Raw genomic sequence first — 19,960 nt, forward strand, 5'->3', positions numbered from 1 at the left:
TTCCCTCAGGAATATAAACAGAAGCTTGCTCGGGTAACCCAAGTGCGCAAGGAGCTGAAATCCCACATCCAGAGCCTTCCAGACCTGTCGCTGCTGCCCAATGTCACAGGAGGTCTGGCACCTCTGCCATCTGCTGGGGACCTGTTTTCAACAGACTAGAACAAACCCTGTGCCCCAGTTTTCATTATTACCAGCAGAAGTAAGAAGACTCTGGTGTTGGCTGGAAGTCCAGTCTTCCAAGATCTGCAGTAGGAAGGAACTTGCAGACCCTGCTTTGAACCTCTTGGCTGCTCGTACTCACCCTCTCTGTGTACACTGGCTCACGTGAGGGGAGGAAGAGGAGTGAGTTTTGTGAGCTCTAAAGGGAGTGGGGGTGGTCCGTTTAGGCAAACTTCTCTCATCTTTTCCCATACTCTTTAGTTGCTGTTTGCTCTTAGCACTTGTTACCCCCACAAAGATCACGAATCATGTACACACATACCTGGGAAGCTTCCAGAGGAAGATTGACCATGCAGCATCTTCCCTCTGTACAAATATTGTATTATTTCTGAATAAGACTCATCTGTTTTAGTTGGGTTTCTGGGCCCCATCTCTGGGAGCAGTGGAGTGGCTCGTGGGCCTCGTAGGGATGTGTGTGCATGCGAGTCCTGTGCCACGGCAGCGTCAGGGGAAGACATCTGCTCAGCAATGGTACAGGGAAAGGTTTTCCTAAACCTGCCGTTCCTCATACTGATGTGAAGGTAGTTCCCATTTGGCATGGATGTAAATTGAAGTCACAGGCAATAAAAATAAGCAGCTTTTCTTTGTGAATTAGAGGTAGACTCATAAGTTACACTGTGCTGAGCAAAGCAGAACTGGATGTTACCTAAGTGGGAGTGGAAGTAAATTTTGTTCTAGCTACCTTAGATTTATACCACATTTTTCCTCTTCATTATATGAAACTAGGTGGTGATGGAAGCTTTGATTTAATGACCTGAGAGGCTGGAAATGTGTATGGCAGCTGCTGGTGTCCCTGTGACAGGCACTGTTAGGTCTGCTCTCAGGATGGTTACATTGAAAATACAATGATGTAAACTCTCTCCATAGCTTTAGTGAAGTTGTCTGATGCGCAGAAGTTAAATGTGGTATAAATATTTATTTATATAGAAAATAGACCCATATATATGCATATATCCTGTATGCACATGTACCCTGTCCATGCATGTAGATATTAGAAGGATGTACTTAATTTTGTGTCACAGATTGTGAGTTGATTTTTATAATCAGGAAAAGTGTAAAAAACAAAAAAGGTAAATTTAAAAAGCTCTTAATTCCATTATGTTGCTGGCTAGTGTTTTAGCTGCCAGGGGTGTAGTTACATTTCAGTTTGTGTGTTAGGTGTGACAAGCTGGACTCTGGTCACTGAACCATTCCAATCTGGATACAGTTCTGTTTAAATTTAGCACTTCTCACTATAGAACAGGTTCTGTTTCTGGAGACACTTGATCTGGTAACACAGGTTTTGTAACACAGAGGCTGCAGTGAGCTGAGATGCTCTCTCTGTGCCTCCCTGTGGTCTTGAGCTGGTGTCAGAGCCAGGAGAAGAAAATGCAGGAATATCATTCTGCTCCACATTAATTTATTTTGCAGGCTGTTCCGTAGCCCGGTCAGCATTCAGTTACAGCAAACAACAACACAGCATCTTTTGATCATTCAGTTGTTCAGAAGCTCACATCCTTTTCCTACTGACACTTCCTTTTGTCCTTTTTTAATGCTCCTTGCACCCTCACTGCCCAGCCAACAAATGTTTTTTTTCTCTTTAGTTTACAGGAATTTTTCCAGTGGCAGAACTGTCCGTTCCTTGAGTCACTTTGACTGTGCAGCCTTTTATGGTCCACACTTTAGATTAAGCACTGTACATTCTCTCTGCTTTTGCCAAAAATGAAAAACAAACAAACAAACAAAAAAAACCCACCAAACTTCAAGAACCCAAACCAAAAGACTCTTTTCCATCATGATTCAGCTCACAGAGTTACCCCGTGGCTGTTTAAACCAAGTTACTTTGAGCAGTGATTGAATGTGTATCCATTATAGGACAAAACCTGTCAAAAACTGATGTAGACAAATGTGTTGGCATCTCACGTTTGTGTTTTGGGCAGATCTGTGAGAAAGTTGTCTGTCTTTTTTTTTTTTTATTATTTTTTAATTGAAATGTTTTGATTTTTTTTTTTCCGAATACATGTGTGTGTTTTATTTTGCTTAATTTAAATGAAGTCTTGTGGTTTTTAATTTTATTTGTTTTACTTTTTGGGCAAAGGGCATCTGGTGAACTGGGTGAGATTTTCTGAAGGTTAAACAGATTTCCCCACAGTGTGTCTTTTTTAACAAAAGCTTAAATCTGTATATTAATTGACTTAGGAATTAATTTAGACATATAGGCTGCCATTTGACAGCAGTATATTCTGAAATGTCTCATAGATATCTATTTTTGAATAAAGAGGGTGTCATTGAACAGTAGTGTCCTTGCTTCTTTCCTCAATGCTCCAGCACCCTGAGGGTTTTGTTTGGGTTTTTTACCGCTCTGAAGCCCAGGCAGTGACTTGGGGAGATCCTTGTGTCAGTTTTTTATGCAGAGTGGAAATGTGGGATTTCTGTAGGATGTGTCAGTTGTTACTCTGGGAAAAAAACAAATAAAAGCCAAACCTGGAATGGGAGGAAGGTGCCTCCCTGCATGTGCAGCAGGAGTTGCTGTTCGAGCAGGGTCAGTGTGATTGAAGCCTCTGAGCTTGGGGGTCTTCACGTTGCCCTGGGAGTTAATTCTGGAGGTTTTGGGGGGACTTCGGAGTTCTTCAATTAACCAGTCTGTGACAGCCTCTGTGGGCAAACAGTGATTGTTTCATATGCCTTGGAGAGTATCTGCAAAGCGGATTATGTTTTATACTGATTTACAAATCCTCCCTTAAAGGCAAGATTATATTTAGCACTGCTTTCACAAAGCCATGCGGAGGTTGGGCTGTGGTGTGGGAGCAGGAGGGAGCTGGTGTGGTTCCTCCCCATGAAAACCACCTTTGTGTGGTGTTGCAGGAACTAAGGTGAGGTTTTCAAAGACAAATGTGACAAGGTACTGGCTGTCCTTCCTTGCCTTTGCAAATCAGGTTTTTGTTGTTTTTTTAAGAGCTGGAACAAACGCCTCCAAAAATATTTGACTGTTAGGCATCTGTCTTTGCAGTTCAGTACTTCAGTGCACTGGTGTGCATGCCCTACTGTGTAACCAAGGAATGGTGGCTTATGCACCTGTACAAGGTGAGGGACTTGCTCCTGACTAACTGACAGGTCAGTCTGTGAGATCCCAGGTTGTCATGGTGATGAGGAAGGGCTGGCAGAGCCTTGGGGTGCTGGAGGCTTCTTGTGGGCAGAGGGTGGGTAGTTGTGCTGCCAACGTTTTGACCCAGGGCAGGCTGCTGTGGACTTTGTCTGGTTACTTGGGCCAAGTTTTGATACATTCCTGGCCAGTTCCAAACTTTATGTATATTTATCTAGGATTAGATGGAAAAAGTGTAAGCTGTCCCTAATGCTCTGAAAAAAAAATGACCTGGTAAAACACTTGGATGAAATGTCACAGCAGACTTGGTGCCAGTCTGTTGGAGTGAGGCCAGGACATGTATTTGCCACTGATTTTGCTGGCTTTAGGGATGTGCCACAGGCATCCTTTGCCTCTGTCTCACCTGCTAGAAGGCAACAGTAGGTAGGAAACACGTTCTTTTTTTGTATTTTCAGTAGTGGCTTCATGTAATGATGTTTTGGAAGAAGTTTAATGAAGGCCAAGGGCTGTGTGCTGGAGCAGATGGAATCGTGGTCATGCTGGTCATGTACAGGTTTTGAGGCAAAACTCAGGAAACCCTGTGACCAGCCAGCATGGGAGGAGGATGGATAAGGAAAATGAACATTTTGGGAACAGAAATGTCTCCTGGGTGCAGAGCAGCCTCAGGGACCAGTGTTCTACAGCCCATCGAGGTTGGATTCTGGGCAGGGGTTGCAAATCCGTGTCCCAGTGTTTTCCCTTGGCACAAAGATGTGATGGGTTGCAGCTTGGCTGATGCATGGTGGCCAAGCATGCTGCTGACAGAGCAAAGCTGTGTGACTACTAATAGTAAATCATAAGCAGATTTAGGGTCTTGTCACCTCTTTCCTGGAAGAGGCAAGTCTTGTTCTGTCTTTCTGGGAAAGGACAAGGCTTGTTCTGGCAAGGGACAAGCAGCTGATGGGTCAGCACATCCCTCTGCTGCCAGTGCCCAGCTGATCAGTCCTTACTGGTTTGTGTGTGTGAGGGGCTGGACAGGGACCTCACAGGATGGACAGGGGTGCTCTCCTGGGAAGCTGCATCAGGGGCCTGGCAGGCACAGAGAGGCTGTTGGAGTTATCCATGGGATGGCCATGCTGGAAGAGGCATCTCTCCATAGTATCTCCTGCACCTCCCATGGCTGTGGAATGGTTTCCCATGAGGGTGCAGTGGGACCTCCTGCCATTGGGGTTTTATTGTCTCTTTTGCTGTTTGATGGTGCCTCAGTTGTCTCGTTGGACCAAGGAGAGTAAAAATGTGTCCCATGTTTGTGGAGGAGGAGAGAGAGCTTTGGACAGACAGTAGCATTTGGAAATCCCATAGATTTGTTCTTGTGAAAGCTCTGATTTATGGGAGTTTGTTCTAGTTTCGATCCATCAATGAAGGTAAGTTAAAGGTCATCAAGTCTAAAATGAGTTTACAGTCAGTTCTTGGCAAGTCAGCATCTCCAGTGAGCCGAGGTATATCCATAACCTCCCCTCCACGAGAATGCTCCCGCCTGGCTTTGGCACTTGGACTAGCACTGAATTACAAACCCTCCCACGTGATGGATGCTGGAAATATTTAATGTATAATTTACTGCTTGCAGGGTGAGAGTGCCAAAGGGTCTGATGGACGCAGCCTGGGACCGTGCCAGTGATCCAGGATGAGCACAGGGAGATGGATGCAGTGTGGTACCACATCTGTGTGATCTGGATTGGGCGCAGGGAGGTCGATCTCAGCTCTGTGGATAATGGAGGAAAAACCAGCCCTGAAAGCCAACCCGTGCTGCTAAACTGTAACTGCAGGGTTTGGAGTCTGTTCCCTTCTTGTTGGAGCAGTCTTGCTCTGCTGAGGCTCAGATGGATGGGAGTGACCTTCAGGAATAGCTGTGCTAATGTTTATTTTATCAGGACCCAGCTCCGAAGCAGTGGAGCTGCTGGTTATTTTTAACCCAGGCGCTGAGCAGCTGGACGCCTGGCGCAGCAGAGCCCAGTAACAAATGCTCTAAAGAGGGGCCCTGCATCATTGCTGGGCTGAGGAATGTTCCTGACAGGGAAGGCAGCGCTGGTTCATGCTGTTAACTCCTTCAGGATTCCTTGGGGCTCCATGTGCTCTTGGCACTGGTGTTTAGGGGGTTGGTGCTGCCAGACTTGGGGCCTGGCATGGCCTCCACCCCTTGCCCTGAATGCAGGAGGAGAGAACCCCTATTCCTTTCTCTCCTGGAGCTCTTGCCCTGTCCCCATGCCACAGGGTGGGTGCTCTGCCCCTTGGGAAAGCTGCTTGGGCAACTCCTCATCCCTCCCTGTGCTAGACCCCACCTCCCCACTTCTATCCCTACTCTACCCCACAAGAGTCCCAGCCTACCCCACATGGATGCTGGGCAAGGAGTTGCTGGGTCCTGCTGTGGAGAGAGGAAGTGCAAGAAGAACCTTTTTGGGTTATGTTTGAGAAAAGCAGGACAGGGAGATGTGGTGGTTAAAGTTCCAAAGGGTAAGGGGAGATGGATCATGTGGTTCTCCTGGGGAGTTTTCTTGAAAGGCTTTATTGGCCAAACAATCTGCTGCTGCACATGAGGCCTGGGCTTTGCTGTGCCCACTCCAGTTCCATGCTGGGAGCAGGAGCTGGGGCTGAGATGGGTCCTTGGCCTCCCATGGGGAAAGCAGAGCCAGGGTTTGGGGAGTTCTGGCCATGCTTGGGGAAGCAGCAACTGTGTCTGGAGCACTGCACATGGAGATTTTATCTCATCCTAAAGATAAACAGAAAGGGAAGTCAGAGAACGGGCTGTCCTTGGTGGGAAACGCTCCCAGCTGCCCATCCAGCCTGAGTCATGGCCGGGATGGGAGACAGCACAATGTCAGGGTGACTGGGACCAGCCAGTGTGAGCGGGGTCCTCCTGTCCCACAGACTGTCCCCCTGGGCCTGTGCGTCCCCTGGGGCTGCAGTGACTATGGGACCCTGTCGGACACCACCATCTCTCTGATGGTTTTCATGGTGTTTGTTTGTAAGAGAAGGGAGGTTCCCACCCTGTTTGTGGGGAGGGTGTGGGAGGGCCCTTCTGGTATGGAAAGTGGTTTACCTTCAGTGAAGCTTTGACCCTGGTTCCAGGTGTGACACAAATCCCCACTCTCCTCCCGCATCCCTGTGCGGGATCCAGCTGCCCCTTCACCTGCCCCAGGCTGGGTGGACAGCTCTGCCCAGAGCCTGGGTGTGCAAGACCTGTTGGTTTGATCACTTGTAGTGTTCTCTCTCCAGTTCTTTGTGCACGATATGGAACCATTCCTGACAGGGGAGAAGTTACCTGGGAAGGTGCCTTGGGGGCTGAGTGCAGACCACCCTGAGAACACCAGACCAGGCTGATTTGGGGCACAGGGGTTGGCCAATGTGAGGCCAGTGTGGCTGCAGTGCCTGCCATGGCAATGACCCCCCCACCTGCGTGCTGGGCTGGGAGAACTCACCTCCCACCCACATGGATGCTGGGCAAGGAGTTGCTGGGTCCTGCTGTGGAGAGAGGAAGTGCAAGAAGAGCCAGGTCTGGCTTTTAAAGTGAAAAATAGAGTTTTTATTCAGTGTTTGCATAGTTGATTCATATCAAGGTAATGTCCCATCCCTCCCTGCAGCATCTGCAGTGCCAGGACAGTTATCGAAGCCAATGCCCGGCTGTACCCAAGCAGGTTATTTGCAGTATTTATTTAGATTTGGTTTATAGGTATATGGTGCATAGACAGCTTTGTGCTCACAGTACAAAATCTCTCTCTATAGAGCTGCAGTCAGAGGATGGCAACGGCGGGGGCTGGAGGGGTCGTTCTGCTGCTGCCTCTATGGAAATGGGCTCTGTGTGCCAGGGCTGCCAGCACGGCACAGAGGAGGGGGCTGGCACGGGGGTCCCGGTGTGCCCAGTGCTGGGGGACAGGCGGGACAAGGATGTTCCACCCCACAGGGTGAGAGAACAGTGGTGAAGAGAGAGACTGCCACAGCAGCCTGCAGACCCCAGCAGCCCCTTTGTCGTGTCCATGCTCTCAGGGAGGAGCGTGGCATCACTGCCACTGTGCCGGGGTCAGGCTGGGCTCTGGCCGTCATCCTTCTGGGGCCATCTTGGGCTAAAGCGGGTGGGGGGCCAGCGAGACAGGGTTTCTGCAGCTGGAGGGCCACGGTAGCTGCTCACATGGGCTGGGGTGCGATGATGACGTTGCGGTAGCTTTTCACCCCCGTCAGCTGGTCACTCTCAAAGTCCACCATCAGCTTCTGCAGCCCTGACAGCCGCGGCATCAGATCCATCCGGAATTTGGCCTCCGCCTGCGGCTCCAGCGGCTCCTCACTGTGGGAGGGCAGGGAGTCATTGTGGCCCTTGTCCGAGCCCCTTGTCACCCTCCCAGGGCCCACGGTGCCACAGGCCCCTGGTAAGTAGGGACCCTGTGGGGTGGCCCAACCCCTTCCCCAGTGAGGTGTGGGCTAGGGATGCTCTGAACAGGGACCAGCATAGCCCTGGCTCCTGCTGTGCCCCATGACTGCCCTCCCTGGGGGCTCCAGACACAAAAATCCACCCCATTCCCAACATCCCAGCCAGGTGAAGCAGGAAAAGCTCTTACAGCTCCTTGACAAAGTGCCCGTCGGTGAGGCCGGTGCCCTCCACCACGAACACGCAGCCATTCAGGGGCACCGCAAGGGGGTTCACCAGGCTGATCTCTGCCACCAGCTTCCGATTCTGCATCGGCTCTCCTAAAATCTGCAAGCAGGAAAGGTTGGACCCCAAGCACCACTGATCCTGGGAGCCATGGTGCTCCTCCTGCCTTGGGGCTGAGGCAGGACCATAGGAGGATGCAGGTCCCAGGGGATGCAGCCCTGCTCAGTTAAGCTCAGTGAAGCAGGACCTGCTGCCCAAGCCCCAGGGGCAACCCCCCAGATGATCACAGCAACTCATTCCCCTCAGACCTGCCTGGGATGGGACATTGGACCCTTACCCTGATCTTGATCTTTGGATTCTCAACATAAATATCCCTGACAGCCACGAGGATGTCGCCTGTCTGGTGATCATTCAGGAGAGCCACCACCTTGATGAGGTTGTCCTGGGTCAGTTTGTCCCTGTACTCTTCGTACAGGATGCGCAGGGGCACCCTCTTCTCTGGAAGGGGAAGCAGAGAGGGGTCAACACCCACGGCAGCTCCAGCCCAGAACCCACAGTCCTGCACTGACACCCGGCTGCTGCTGGCATGGTTTGGGCTCCCCAGGAGCTTCTCCATGTGCCTTTCAAGGACAGGGGAACCGGGGTTCCTGCAGGGCTGGGGCTCCAATACTGAGGGCCAGAAGGGACGTTCAGGGTGTGGGGATGGGAAGGAGCCATGTCCCACGGCAAGGCTCCAGGGTCACACCTGCACCAGGGGTCCAGAGTGTCAGCCCTTGGCAGGGCCCGGGGGCACTGGGAGGCAGCCTGGGCCCTGGCAGCTGCCCTCACTCAGCCCTCAGTGCTGTTTATCTGAAAGTCCTTCAGGGATGGGGCTGTCCAGGGGGAAGGACAGGGAAGGAGGCTGAAGGCAACCAGTGGCAGAGTTGCCTGGAACAAGGAGCCCAGAGCAGCTGTGACCATGAGAAATGGAGCCTGGCATTCCCAAGGCAGGATTTGAAGTGCCATAGCATCAGCTGAGGCTGTGGGGAGAGGAAGAAGCTTGGCTTCCCGCACTGGCACAAAGTGCTGGGGTGCCCTAAAGGATGCAGTCTGGGAAGTCCTGAGGTCTATATTCTGAGGCAGGAGCTGAGGGTAGAAGTTTCAGGAACTCGTAATTAATGTTTCAGAGAAAATGATGATGGATCAACTTTTGGACAGGAATGTTAAGTACCCCAAAGGCCACAGGGCTCCTCTAGCAGGGTGAGCACGTGTCCCCACTCCCCCATCCAGCCCTGCAAAAGGTGCCAAGTACCTGCTAGTGCTTCTGCCAGCATGAGCAGAGGCACATCCCTCTCCCCTCCGTGGTGGCAAGAGCCAGCACATTCCTCATGCCTGTGAAGCAGCTCAACACCTGGCAGAGTGCCAAGCTCTTCGTTTTAAAGGACCAGTGAGGAGCAGGGCTCAGTGTAGGGTAAACATTTGGCTGTTCCAGGACAGCAGATGTGTGGACTTTCCAAACCCTGAAGGGTCTCTGGCAAACTCACATAGACCCAAACTTGTGCTTAACGACCAGATGGTGACGTTCACGTGTGGCAGGGGCGAGGGAGGTTCGGGGGCCGTGCCAGGACAGCTCTGTAGTCGAATGCCCACCCAGGGAGACACCAAGAACTTCAGCACTGCTGGCCAGCAAACTCAGTGCTTCTCACTTCCTCCAGCCTGGGACCATGCACTCAGGGCTGAGCCGGGCCAGTCCTGCTTTCCCTGATGTGGGAAGATCCCACCAGAGAGCCCAGCCTAGCCCAAAGACTGTGGGAAAGCAGTAGGGATGCAGACCAGTGCCATGGAGCGCCTGGGGATGGCAGCCTGGGTGTGCCCAGCTCGCTCCCTTGGCATGACAGCTCCAGCAGTAGTGGTTTGTCCAGCTCCAAATGCATTTCCAGCTTCTTCCTGAGCAATTTCCTCATCCTCTCATAAAGATTAAAAATCCACAGTGGTCGTTAACTAAGGAGGATGTCCCCACCAAGCAGCTGAACACAGACTGACCTGACCCCGGTCCTGGTGAAGCAACCCCTTCACCACCAGTGGGTCTCTTACCTGCCCTGGGCTCAATGTCGATGTCAGCTGGGTCCGTGAGGCCGCACAGGGGCCCGACGGTGCCGTTGTGGCTGGTGGCACGGGCGCACAGCGTCACCCTGCAGACACGCTCCTCGTCTGTGTTGTTGCTGACGACGGCAAAGACATCGAAGTCGCTGCCCTTGTTTGCACCCTCTGACACCTTGATCCTGAGGTGCAGCCCCTCATCCTCCTCCCCGATGGACTTCTTCTGATGCTCTGCCTTCTCAAACACCGCCCGCTCCTCCTCAGACCCTGCGGTGCACAAAATCCCTGTGATTCCCTGGAGTACGGGGAGGGCCTGGTCTGGGCTGTTCTGCCCTGAGCCCTGAAGCCCTCCTGCTGTGGTTGTTTCCCAGCAGCAACATCCCTCCCTGCACATCTCTGCCCCTGAAACCCTCCATACCCTCCGGGTATTTGTAGTTGTGGGTGATGTCCTCCCGGCTGTCCCTGCCTACGCTCTTGGTGCTGATGTACTTCCCCACATCTGAGGATCGGATGCTCTGCTTCTCCATCCCGTCGCCCTGCACCACCCAGTACACCACGTCGGCGTTCACCTCCGCAAAGATGAAGGGGATGTCGTACTTGAGCTGCATGTCACCCTCTTTGATGGCTTTGACGGGGGCTGGCCCGCAGCAGTAAACTCCTGCATGGAGTAGAGCCACTGTCACCACCCCAGGGTTCAGCCACAAGGGGTGGCTGTGGTGGGGAGACCCAGCGCTGTCAGGGTGTGAGGTGGATGGAGCTTCTGTGTGGAGCACGTTGTACCTTCACTCTTCTCCTGGGGCGTCGGGTCCAGCGCCTGCCACCCATCATAGCCAGCTGCCAGGTCTGGACGGGCCATCCATGACTCCACCCAGCAGTGGAAGTTCCTGCAAGGGAAACCAGGAGGTAGAAGTCTCAGCCTCCCCCAGCACCTGCCAGGCTCTGGAGAAGGGGCAGAAGTAGCCCAGGGGAGGCAGGCTGGGGTCCTGCCATGCCACTCACCAGATCTTGTCCCAGGACGATCTCTCCTGCTCCCCCTTCTCGTTGACGTAGCGGTCAATGGTCAGGTTGGCATTTGTGTCATGGGCTGAGTTGTAGTTGGTCACCACCCGGCTGGGGACTCCCAGGCACCGCATGACTGCGGGGAGCAGGGCAGGGTGAGATGGGCCCAGGTTTGCACCACTCCCATCCCACAGAGCCCCACGTTTGAACAGCTCCTGCCCTTCCCTTTGCCTGCCAAAGGGGTGCCTGAAGAGTGATCCCCAGGAGAAGCCAGTGCACGGGCAAGCTGGGTGGCACCTGGCTCTGACAGCCTGACGGGTTTGATATTGCAGCAAAAAAAAAGGCACAAAAAGCGTCTGTGAGAGCTTTAGAGGTACTGTGGGCAGCCGTGCTGAACCCCAGATTTTATCTCCCAGCTGTCTTTCACTGCGCAGGGAGCTCCCCAGGGAGCAGGGAGGCAGTTACAGTGCTTCAAAGGAAGGCTATAAACTCTGCCAGTCGCTGGAAATCCACTTTAGTTTTCTGCTATTTCTCTCCTCTAAAGAGGGTCTCGTCTGTCTGTGACACATCAACGCTCTCGCAGGCAGAGTTTTTCTTGGGAAAAAGCTGCACGAGCATATGTGAATGTTTCCCAGCAGCTGCCCGTCAGGAATTGTTCTCCTCTTTTTCCCCTGTCTGACTGCCCTGGTGGCCATGACATTATTTTGATCTCAGTGGATTCATGACTTTATTGCAAACTTGGCCTTAAAGCCACTTCCCTCACCCCAGCCTGCCCCAGTCCCTCCCTTGCTGCCTGGCCAGGGAGGCAGTGCTGAGTTTAAAAAATTTATATTATTTTTTCCCTCTATTTCCTGACAAACTAGAGCAACAGAGAGCTAATTGCAGAGGAATCACTGCAGGCTGATTGCAGCTCTTCCCTCTGGATGCAGCACCAGGAGTGGATGGAGGGTAGGGGCTGGGGTGGGAGATTGGGGGGAGATGGGTGACCCTGTCCTGAGGGGAAGGGGAGACCAGAGGCATCTGCTCTCACCCGTGCACGCCACAGCAGCAAAGACCCAGCACTGGCCATACTTGACTGGCTGGCACCCAAATTTCTTCCACCTCTTGAGAATATCCACACTCCCAATCCAGGCCATGGGGCTCATCCCATCCTCGTAGCGGTTGTCCCACCGCCCAAACAGCACCCCCCGGTCCTCGTCATTACAGTTTACCTGTGGCAGGAGAAAAGGGGAGGGATGGAGGGGCAGGAACAGGCGGGGGAAGGAGAGAGAGAGCCTTTGCCCCATTCACATGCCCTGTCACCCACATTAGCATCCTGTATCCATGCAAGAGCTCGATGGGATGCGGGTGGACATGGTGCAAATTAGGGATGAATTTTAGAAACACATCCTCCTGCCTGGGAATTTGGGAGTGATTACCCAAAGCCGCTCCTGGAATGCTCTGTGCCCACCCCTGCTATTTGTTTCCTCTGGAAAGGTTCTTATACATATAGGAGCAGTAACAGGGAAAGGATGTAAAGGGGACAGGAAACACCCCAGAGAAGGAAAATGGTGTTAATTGGGGGGGGGGTTGATGGGGTGACAAATGCTGTCTGTCACAGCTGTAGCTGGGGGGCGTTTGCACCCCAGGGAATGTGGGGTGCTGGGGCCACCCTGCCGGGTGCACCCCAGACTCACCATGGCGCTCACCACCCTGCCAATGTACACGGGGTCATTGCGGCGGGAGCAATCCCGGTTCTGGTCCCTCAGGTGTTTGGGGTTTATGTCCAGCATGTTGAGGCAGATGTCTAAGATCTCATCCTCGAACTGGTGGAGAGCAGGGAGAAAAGGTTGTGTGAGGTCCCCACAGGGGCTCTGCCACCTCTGTCCTCCCTCTCTGGCTCAGGGATGTCCCTGCCAGCAGAACATGCTGGGTATGGGGGTCACACCTCCTCAGGGTCCCCTCCCCCGCCAGCATCCGCTGAGTGACGTCCCCACTGTCCCCACTCAGCCTGTGAAGCCCCTGGGTGACCTCCTGCCTACATACTGTAGCTTCCTGTAACCGCACGGGGGTCAGGGCATGGACCTGACCTCCGGGAAAACCTATTTCCCATCACAGCTGAGTCACAGCCCTTCCTTGAATTGAGGCGCTGGTCCTGTGGAGGCCACGGGCACCCCCACTCCTGCAGGCACTCAGCCCTTTGCTCGGGAGGGCGGCTGAGCAACCCCTGTGCCCCGGGGACTGCTGCTCGGGGTGTGGGTGCTGCCTTATCGGCACCCCTGGCACAGTGCCCGGGAATGCCTTATCAGGAATGGGCTCCTGGCACAGCAGGGCCACCCCGATTAGGAACACATGGCCATGGGGCCCCCAGGAGCCATGGGGAAACATTCCCCTTGTCTTGCCACACCTTTAATTCAGCACATTCCCTCTCGGAAATGGGATTCCAGTTTCTTTGACCCAGAGCTGGCCTCCAGGGTGCTGACAGCATTTGGGGTGCATGTCTGTGAGGGGCACACACGTGGCACCAGTCCCTGTGTCCTGCAGCACCAGAGCTGCACGGCCTGGATCAGCCAGGGGTCCCAAGGGTCCCGGGAGGCCTTGCCCACTCACCTGGCCAAAGTTCCACGGGATGGAGAAGATGTAATCACAGGTACCCTGGTAGATAAGCCCGTGCTGGGACAGGACATACTCACGTCGCTCGTTCTCGTCACGCATGAAAACGGTGTCCTCTGTGGGAACAGCAAGTGATGAGGACAGGGTTCTGCCCTGCACATACAGCTTCCTGACCCCCTCCCTGTGGATGCATCCGGTGGGAAATGAGGCACCAGGGGCTGGAACTACTCATGCCTTAAACAGCTGCTGGGGAATTTCAGCCCAGGTTGATTAGAGTGGATGGGAAAACTGCAGCGGGTTTGTGGCTTGCTTTTCATTCTTTCTCATGTCTCTGTCTTTCCTCCCTTTTATTTAATGGAGATGGATGTTTCCTCAGGAGGGGAGACCTCCCTGGGGGTGCAGTGAGCAGTGGGAGTGAGCGTGCTGGCTCAGCACAGCCAAAGCCATTTCATTCGCAGCAGCTCCTGCTGTGGAAATCAACATTTACTGGAAATGTTTGCAGAAGGAAACCCCACACGTCCACCCCCAGTGCTCAGCACAGCCCTGGTTGAGCAGAGCTTCCTATGGCCCCTTATCTCTGCAGATCCAGCATGGGACGTTTCAGATCCAGGAAACCAGCCAGTCCAGGAGCAGGGGAAGGACAAGGAGAGAGGAAAATCCCAGGGCTGTTAAACCTTACAGCACTGAGCCAAACTTCCCTCTGGGTCTGGCTGCCCAAATTTCACCTGGACAGTGATACCCCTGTCAATGAGTCCATAGCTGGGTGCCTGGGTGAGGACGGGTGGGAATGGGCCAGGTGGGGGCAATTAGGGACAACTGGGGGCAAGTAGGGGCATTTAGAGGCTCTTCCCCTGTCTCCTGCCTGCCCAGGAGCTGGCACCAGGGACTGCCCAGGGCTTTACACCAGCACCACAGTGGTGGGCACCATGTGGTGGGGGCAGCCTGGACAGGGCATTGGGTGCTTGGGGTGGTGGCAAAGGCGCTGTGTGTGTTGTAGGGTGAGGATGGTGCTCTTGGCCCTGACCTATTGCAGGGATTGTGTGGAGATGGAAGAAAAGGGAGGGTTTCTGCTTAGATCTGAGCTCAGAACAGGGCTTAGGATACCTGGGATCTGCAGTGGGATGAGACCTGTGGGGGTGATGCTTGGGGAGCATCTTGTGTTTGCCTGAACCTTGGGATCCCTGGACTCAGAGAGGTGAAAGCCCACCTGGGTGCCAGGGGTTGAAGAGCAGGACAAAGTCCCCAATTTGGAAGCTGGAGCCCTGGTAGTCAGTGCGGGTCTCCAGGGTCATGCTGTAGCGGCCAATGCAGGCGTTGGGTGGGGAGCAGAGGGAGACAGAAAGGGACTCCCCGTCCTGCTGCTGGATCACGGCACTCCAGCACGATTCCTCCGGGCAGTCAGTCATGACAAAGTGGAAGCTGGTTCCTGATGTCTCATTGGGGCACGGCCCTGTCAAGAAGGAGTAGGTCAGTTCTCCCATTGCTCCAGGGCCCCTGGAAGCCCCCTGCCATGGAGGCTGCACCAAGGGGACCTGCTCCAAGCCCCCCTCCCCTGTGGCAGCTGCCTGGATCTTGGCTGTCACAGTCTGGGAACATTCACCCTGTGGTTTGTCAGGTACTGAGGGCCCAGCTGAGGGGAGCTCAGACACATCTCTCACTGTTTGGGAAGGGACAGATTCGCCCTATGAGCATCCTTGGGCCAGCAGAGCACAGGGGGTGCTTGCCCTGGTGGTCACCCCAGAGCCGGGTGTCTGTTCTCAGCTGCCCCCGCTCCTGCCTCTCCTCTGAGCAGAGCTGTTGAGTCCCTGTACCCACATAGCCCGGTCCTGCCACAGCCCACGGCATGGGGGCTGGCAGACCCCCGCGCCCCTCCAAGCTGCAGCGTCACTGGGTGCCCCAGGATGTGTGTGCAGCCTCAGGCGTTGCTGCAAACATCCCATGACTAGGGATGACCTCAGTGGCCAAAGCGCCGAGCCTGGGACAGTGTGATCCTCGCTGGCCCCTCCAAGCTGCAGCCATGGCCAAGCCACCTGCACCGAGCCAGCTCCAGACCCGCTCCCCGGAGCGGTGACGCCCAGCCCGGCCGCGCAGCTCCCTGGCCATGCAGTGCCTGGCCGGCAGCCGAGGCAGCGGTGCCACTGCTGTCCACTCACCCGGCCGGAGCACAGCCCCGGCTGGTTCCCCACCAGCCCGCGCCCACAGCGTGGGCGGGACGCCAGGCCAGTCACCAAAAATACTCGTGAACTCATGGAAGTGACACAGTTTCTCCTCCCGGGGAGGCTGGGGATGAGCTCACGGTGTCCTTTCGGCAAGAGCCAGCCCGGGGCTGCTGTAGGAGCCTGTCCCCCTCCTCCTCCTCCTCCTCCTGCCTCCACAGCCCACATCATCCCCCTGGACTCCGGCACCTGAATGGGGCTCTGCCAACACGGCTACTGCAAAAACACAGCTCTGTTTTCACTCTATTCTTCCTCCCCTCTTTCTTGTGGGAGGCGGCACATGACCTCTGTAGCTTTGTTGTCCCAGGATGGGGGGACAGGTCTGGCAGTCCTTGCCTTGCCAGATCCTGCCCCAGTGAGGAATGTGCTGGGGCCGGTGGGGTGGCACTGCCTCGTGCCTCTGCGAGCAGCAAAGCACCTTTGCCCCCTTTCTGCAAGCGCTGGCGCTGGGCTCCAGCCCAGAGGAGCCTCTGCCAGCCTGTGCCTTGGCCTGGGAGGCTGTGCCTGTGGCTACTCCCCCTGCAAAACCAGCCTGGGACTGCCTGGCTGTAGCATGGCCAGGAGAAGCCCGGGGGTGGGAGTGGGTGGGCAGCCCCCATGGGGCTGCTAGGGCACCGAGGGGGCTGCTGGTTTAGGGTGAAGCTGGGAGGTGCTGAGTTTTGTTTTGTTACCAGAGCTTTTGGGATGGAAAAAGGAGAGTTTTACTCTACGAGGAAACTTGGGTGCAGTTTACTTTGAATTCTGGCCGGGTTGACTCAGCATGGTGCCTCAGCCCCAAAATAGCGCCTGCCTGAGAAATAGTTTCCTCTCACTTTGCTCTGTGCTGGTGGGCCCAAGCCCCTGCCCGGCGGCTGCTCCCGGCCCTGGGTGTGCCAGCCACAGCCCAGCCCTGGCCTGGCTCAGGGGGCTGTGCTGGGGAAGCTCCATGGGAACATTTCCTTTCTCCAGCGTTCGTGTTTCCTGAGCAAACCTCGCTCTGGGGATGTCTGAGGGGCAGCAGGGCTGGGTGTAAAGCCCATCAGCAGAAATGCTGTGATACCCCTGCCTGAAAAGATACACTTTGCTGACGTTTCTCAGAGGGGCAGGAGGGGTGGGCAGGATCCTGGCTGCAGCCAAGGTACTTGCTGGTGAGCTGGAAGCTCTGGCATGCCCTGAGTCTGGCTCGACCGTGGGAGGAGGATGGGGAGGAAGTGATGATGCTGGTGGCTTCTTGTTTTATTTTTTTATCACTTCTCTTCCACTTTCATTAAGGAGATGAGTTTCTACCTCTTTTTCTGGTTCTGATATAAAAGCTGTGCACAGCGCCAGCCTCTGCCAGGCAGGAAACAGGGACTGTGTGACACGGGGCAGGTGCCGTGGTGCAGCCCCCGTGGGAGCACAGGTGAGCCCTGCGGCAGGGGCAGAGGGTGGTGACACCTACACAGCCCTCCCTCGCGACACGAACGTGGCGGCACTCACCTGTCGCGACGTTGAAGGCGAGTTTGTCCACGCCCTCCTCGTAGCCGCGGCCCGAGAAGCGCAGGGTGATGGTGAAGGGCTGCCCCCGCCGCACCACCAGCACCTTGCAGCCCATGTCCGCCGTCCGGTGCTCCTGCCCGTTGCGGTCGCAGTGCAGGTCCCATGTCTCCAGCACCAGCTCTGCAAAGGCAGCGGCACGTACAGCTCTGACCCTGGGACACGCCACGCAGCCCCGACGCTTGGGAAGGAGGGGTGGCTGTCGCCCACCCTGAGCCCTGGGTTGGGACCTCGGAGAGGGGTCTGAGCCTACCCACCCACACTGCCCTGTGCTTCCAGATGTCTCTGGCAGAGCATCTCTCCAGGAGGGCACTGTGACCGTGCCACACTCTGAGCATCCCTCAGGAGCGCTCTGAGGGCTGGGCTCCCATCGTGTGCTGTGAGAGGGGCACAGCTTTGGCAGCCGAGCTCACAGCGACTTTTTGCCCTCCTGATCCAGCGCTGTGCTGTGTTGTGCCGTGGAGCTGCCTCTGTGGTATCACATGTGCTGCCAGAGCTGTGCTGGGCCTGTGTCTCACAGCACCCAGCACTGGAGCAAGGTCCAGCGCTCAGCTCTGCTCTCAGGGGGCCTTTCACTGGCTTTCACTTTCACTTTGCTGTCGGTGTGCCCCCACCCCAAGCATGCGCTGCTGACTGAGCCCAGGAATGTCCAGGACGATCCTGTGCCTCAGCCAGGCCTCCAGCAGCTTTACTGTGCTGCAGCTGCTGACAAATTGGTGAGAGCAAGTGTAGATTCGGTGACAGAGGGTGTCTGATGCCCCGGACATGTGCAGGCTGCTCTGCTCTGCTCACAGCCCAGGCAGGGCTGTGTGCTGGAGCACCAGCAGCCACTTCCCCACTGCCCCAGGCGCTGTGCTGGAGCAATGAGATGTCGTTCATCATCACTTGAGGCCACTGACCCCTGACTGCTCTGTGGTGACGTATTAATCACCAGAATAAGAAAAAGCATTCTGTGCAGGAGAGCACACAGCAAGCTCAGCGCCAGCGAGGGACTGGGTAGATCAGTGGGCAATATTCAGTTTGCTGCCCCATGCCACGGCTCTCCCTGGCCATGCCCTTCCCAGTACGAGCTCTGGCAGTCACCAAACCCTCCTTGGACTGGTGCCAAATGGGAACAGCAGCCCATGAACTCACCATTCCCAAAGCTAAATGAAAACACTGCTCCTGGCTCTCTGGGCAAGGTGACTCTGCAGTATGGGCCCAGTGGAGGGCAGTGGGATTGTCACTGTCCCCACCACGATGTAAGAGCTGCTCAAACTGTCCATAACTAAGGGCAAGGTCCCTGCAGCCAGTCCATGGGAACTGTGAAGTGGGGACAGAGCACAGACAAGTCCTCTCCCTCACTGCCTCTCCCTCTGTGAGCAGCACAGCCCTGTGCTATGAAACACGGACTGCACAAGTGGAATCACATGGTTAACATGGAACCAAACTTGCTGACAATAAGCATGTTCAGAGAACAGGACCAGAGCTCCTCCTTGTCCCAATCACCCTGGGGTGTTCATCCTCAGCAGATTTAGCAAAAAGCAGATTTCTCAAAGCACAAGTGCCTCTACCCAAACCAATGGGTGCCAAGAGATGGGTGGGAAGGGCGCTGAGGGGCTGCAAGTGGTAGCAGGATCCTGGGCACCCAGGAGCAGGAGCTGCCTAGTGTGTTCGGGACAAGAGGACACAGTGTTAAGCTGTGCCAGGGGAAGTTTAGGCTGGACATTAGGAAAAAATTCTTCACAGAAAGAGTGATTGGGCATTGAAATGGGCTGCCCAGGGAGATGGTGGAGCCACCGTCCCTGGAGGTATTTAAAAAAAGACTGGATGTGGCACTTAGTGCCAGGGTCTAGTTGACAAGGTGGTGTTAGGTCATAGGTTGGACTTAATGCTCTCAAAGGTCTTTTCCAACCTAGTTAATTCTGTGATTCTGTAGCGGCTCAGCTTGTGTCTGGGTCAGTATCTGACCCGAGGGACCTGTGCTGGTATTGCTACAGCAGTGCTGGGAGCCAGGACAGCCTGCGGCACTGTGGCACAGCAGAGCAGAGTGATGCCGTCTCACCCAGAAGGCTGCGTGCCCGTGGGAATCACACGGACCCATTTCCTGGGACTTCGGGGGCAGCTGTGTGGGAACTGAGGGCTGTCTCTACCCTGACGAGCCAAGCGTGCAGGATTCCCGAAGCGCAGAAGCTCTTTTTCTGCCTGAGCCTCCTGAAATCCCCTCACCCTGCCAGGACGTGGGCACACGCTCCCGGCCCAGTTGTCCACCCTCCTCTACCGGGAAAGCTTTAAATAGCACCAAACTTCATTCTGCGGGTACTGGCGACACCCAGCCCGGGGGAGAGTCGGGAGGGAAGGGCACAGCCATGCCCCGCACGGACCCTGCTAGGCTTTTTATCGCCGTCCCGCTTTAGTCTTTCCCGTTCCGCATCGCCCTTGACTTCGGCTGAGGCTCAGGGACCGGCTCTAGCCCCAGGCGAGCAGGGAGCGGCGCGGGGGGACCAAGCGCCGGCTGGGGCGGGGATGCGGCCGGTCGGGACTCCCCGCGGAGCGGGACCGAACCCGGCACCTGCGGGGGTTCGCTCCGCGGTCCTACCTTCGGCCATGGTGCCGGCGCTGGGCGGTGCGGGTGCTGCCGGCGCCGCCGCTGGGGCA

At 55.2% G+C, this 19,960-nt stretch overlaps 2 protein-coding genes across 3 annotated transcripts in view; one reads left to right on the forward strand and one right to left on the reverse strand.

Moving 5' to 3' along the window:
- RPRD1B (regulation of nuclear pre-mRNA domain containing 1B) overlaps positions 1-2,491 on the forward strand; it is a 23,285-nt gene extending 20,794 nt beyond the window's left edge. Inside the window, exon 7 of the mRNA XM_017733361.1 lies at positions 10-2,491. The gene's annotated coding sequence lies outside the window, so the exon portion shown is untranslated. The remainder of the gene's footprint in view (positions 1-9) is intronic.
- Positions 2,492-6,833: 4,342 nt separating this feature from the next.
- Positions 6,834-19,954, reverse strand: TGM2 (transglutaminase 2). 2 transcript variants are annotated; one of them, XM_008634064.2, is made up of 13 exons: positions 19,902-19,954; positions 17,267-17,446; positions 14,800-15,042; positions 13,590-13,708; positions 12,677-12,805; positions 12,031-12,211; positions 11,001-11,136; positions 10,782-10,885; positions 10,420-10,659; positions 9,996-10,268; positions 8,260-8,420; positions 7,888-8,024; positions 6,834-7,616 (listed from the first exon to the last, which is right to left on the reverse strand). In XM_008634064.2, the coding sequence occupies exons 1-13, from the start codon at positions 19,909-19,911 to the stop codon at positions 7,460-7,462; spliced, it is 2,070 nt and encodes a 689-aa protein (XP_008632286.1). In that variant the 5' UTR covers positions 19,912-19,954; the 3' UTR covers positions 6,834-7,459. The 2 variants fall into 2 exon arrangements, with proteins under 2 accessions (XP_008632286.1, XP_017588856.1); XM_017733367.1 differs by lacking the exon at positions 19,902-19,954 and adding an exon at positions 17,581-17,753.
- Between the last annotated feature and the right edge of the window lie 6 nt (positions 19,955-19,960).

The sequence above is a fragment of the Corvus brachyrhynchos genome, unplaced genomic scaffold, assembly GCF_000691975.1.
Source record: "Corvus brachyrhynchos isolate BGI_N302 unplaced genomic scaffold, ASM69197v1 scaffold10, whole genome shotgun sequence".
Taxonomy (NCBI): Eukaryota; Metazoa; Chordata; class Aves; order Passeriformes; family Corvidae; genus Corvus; species Corvus brachyrhynchos.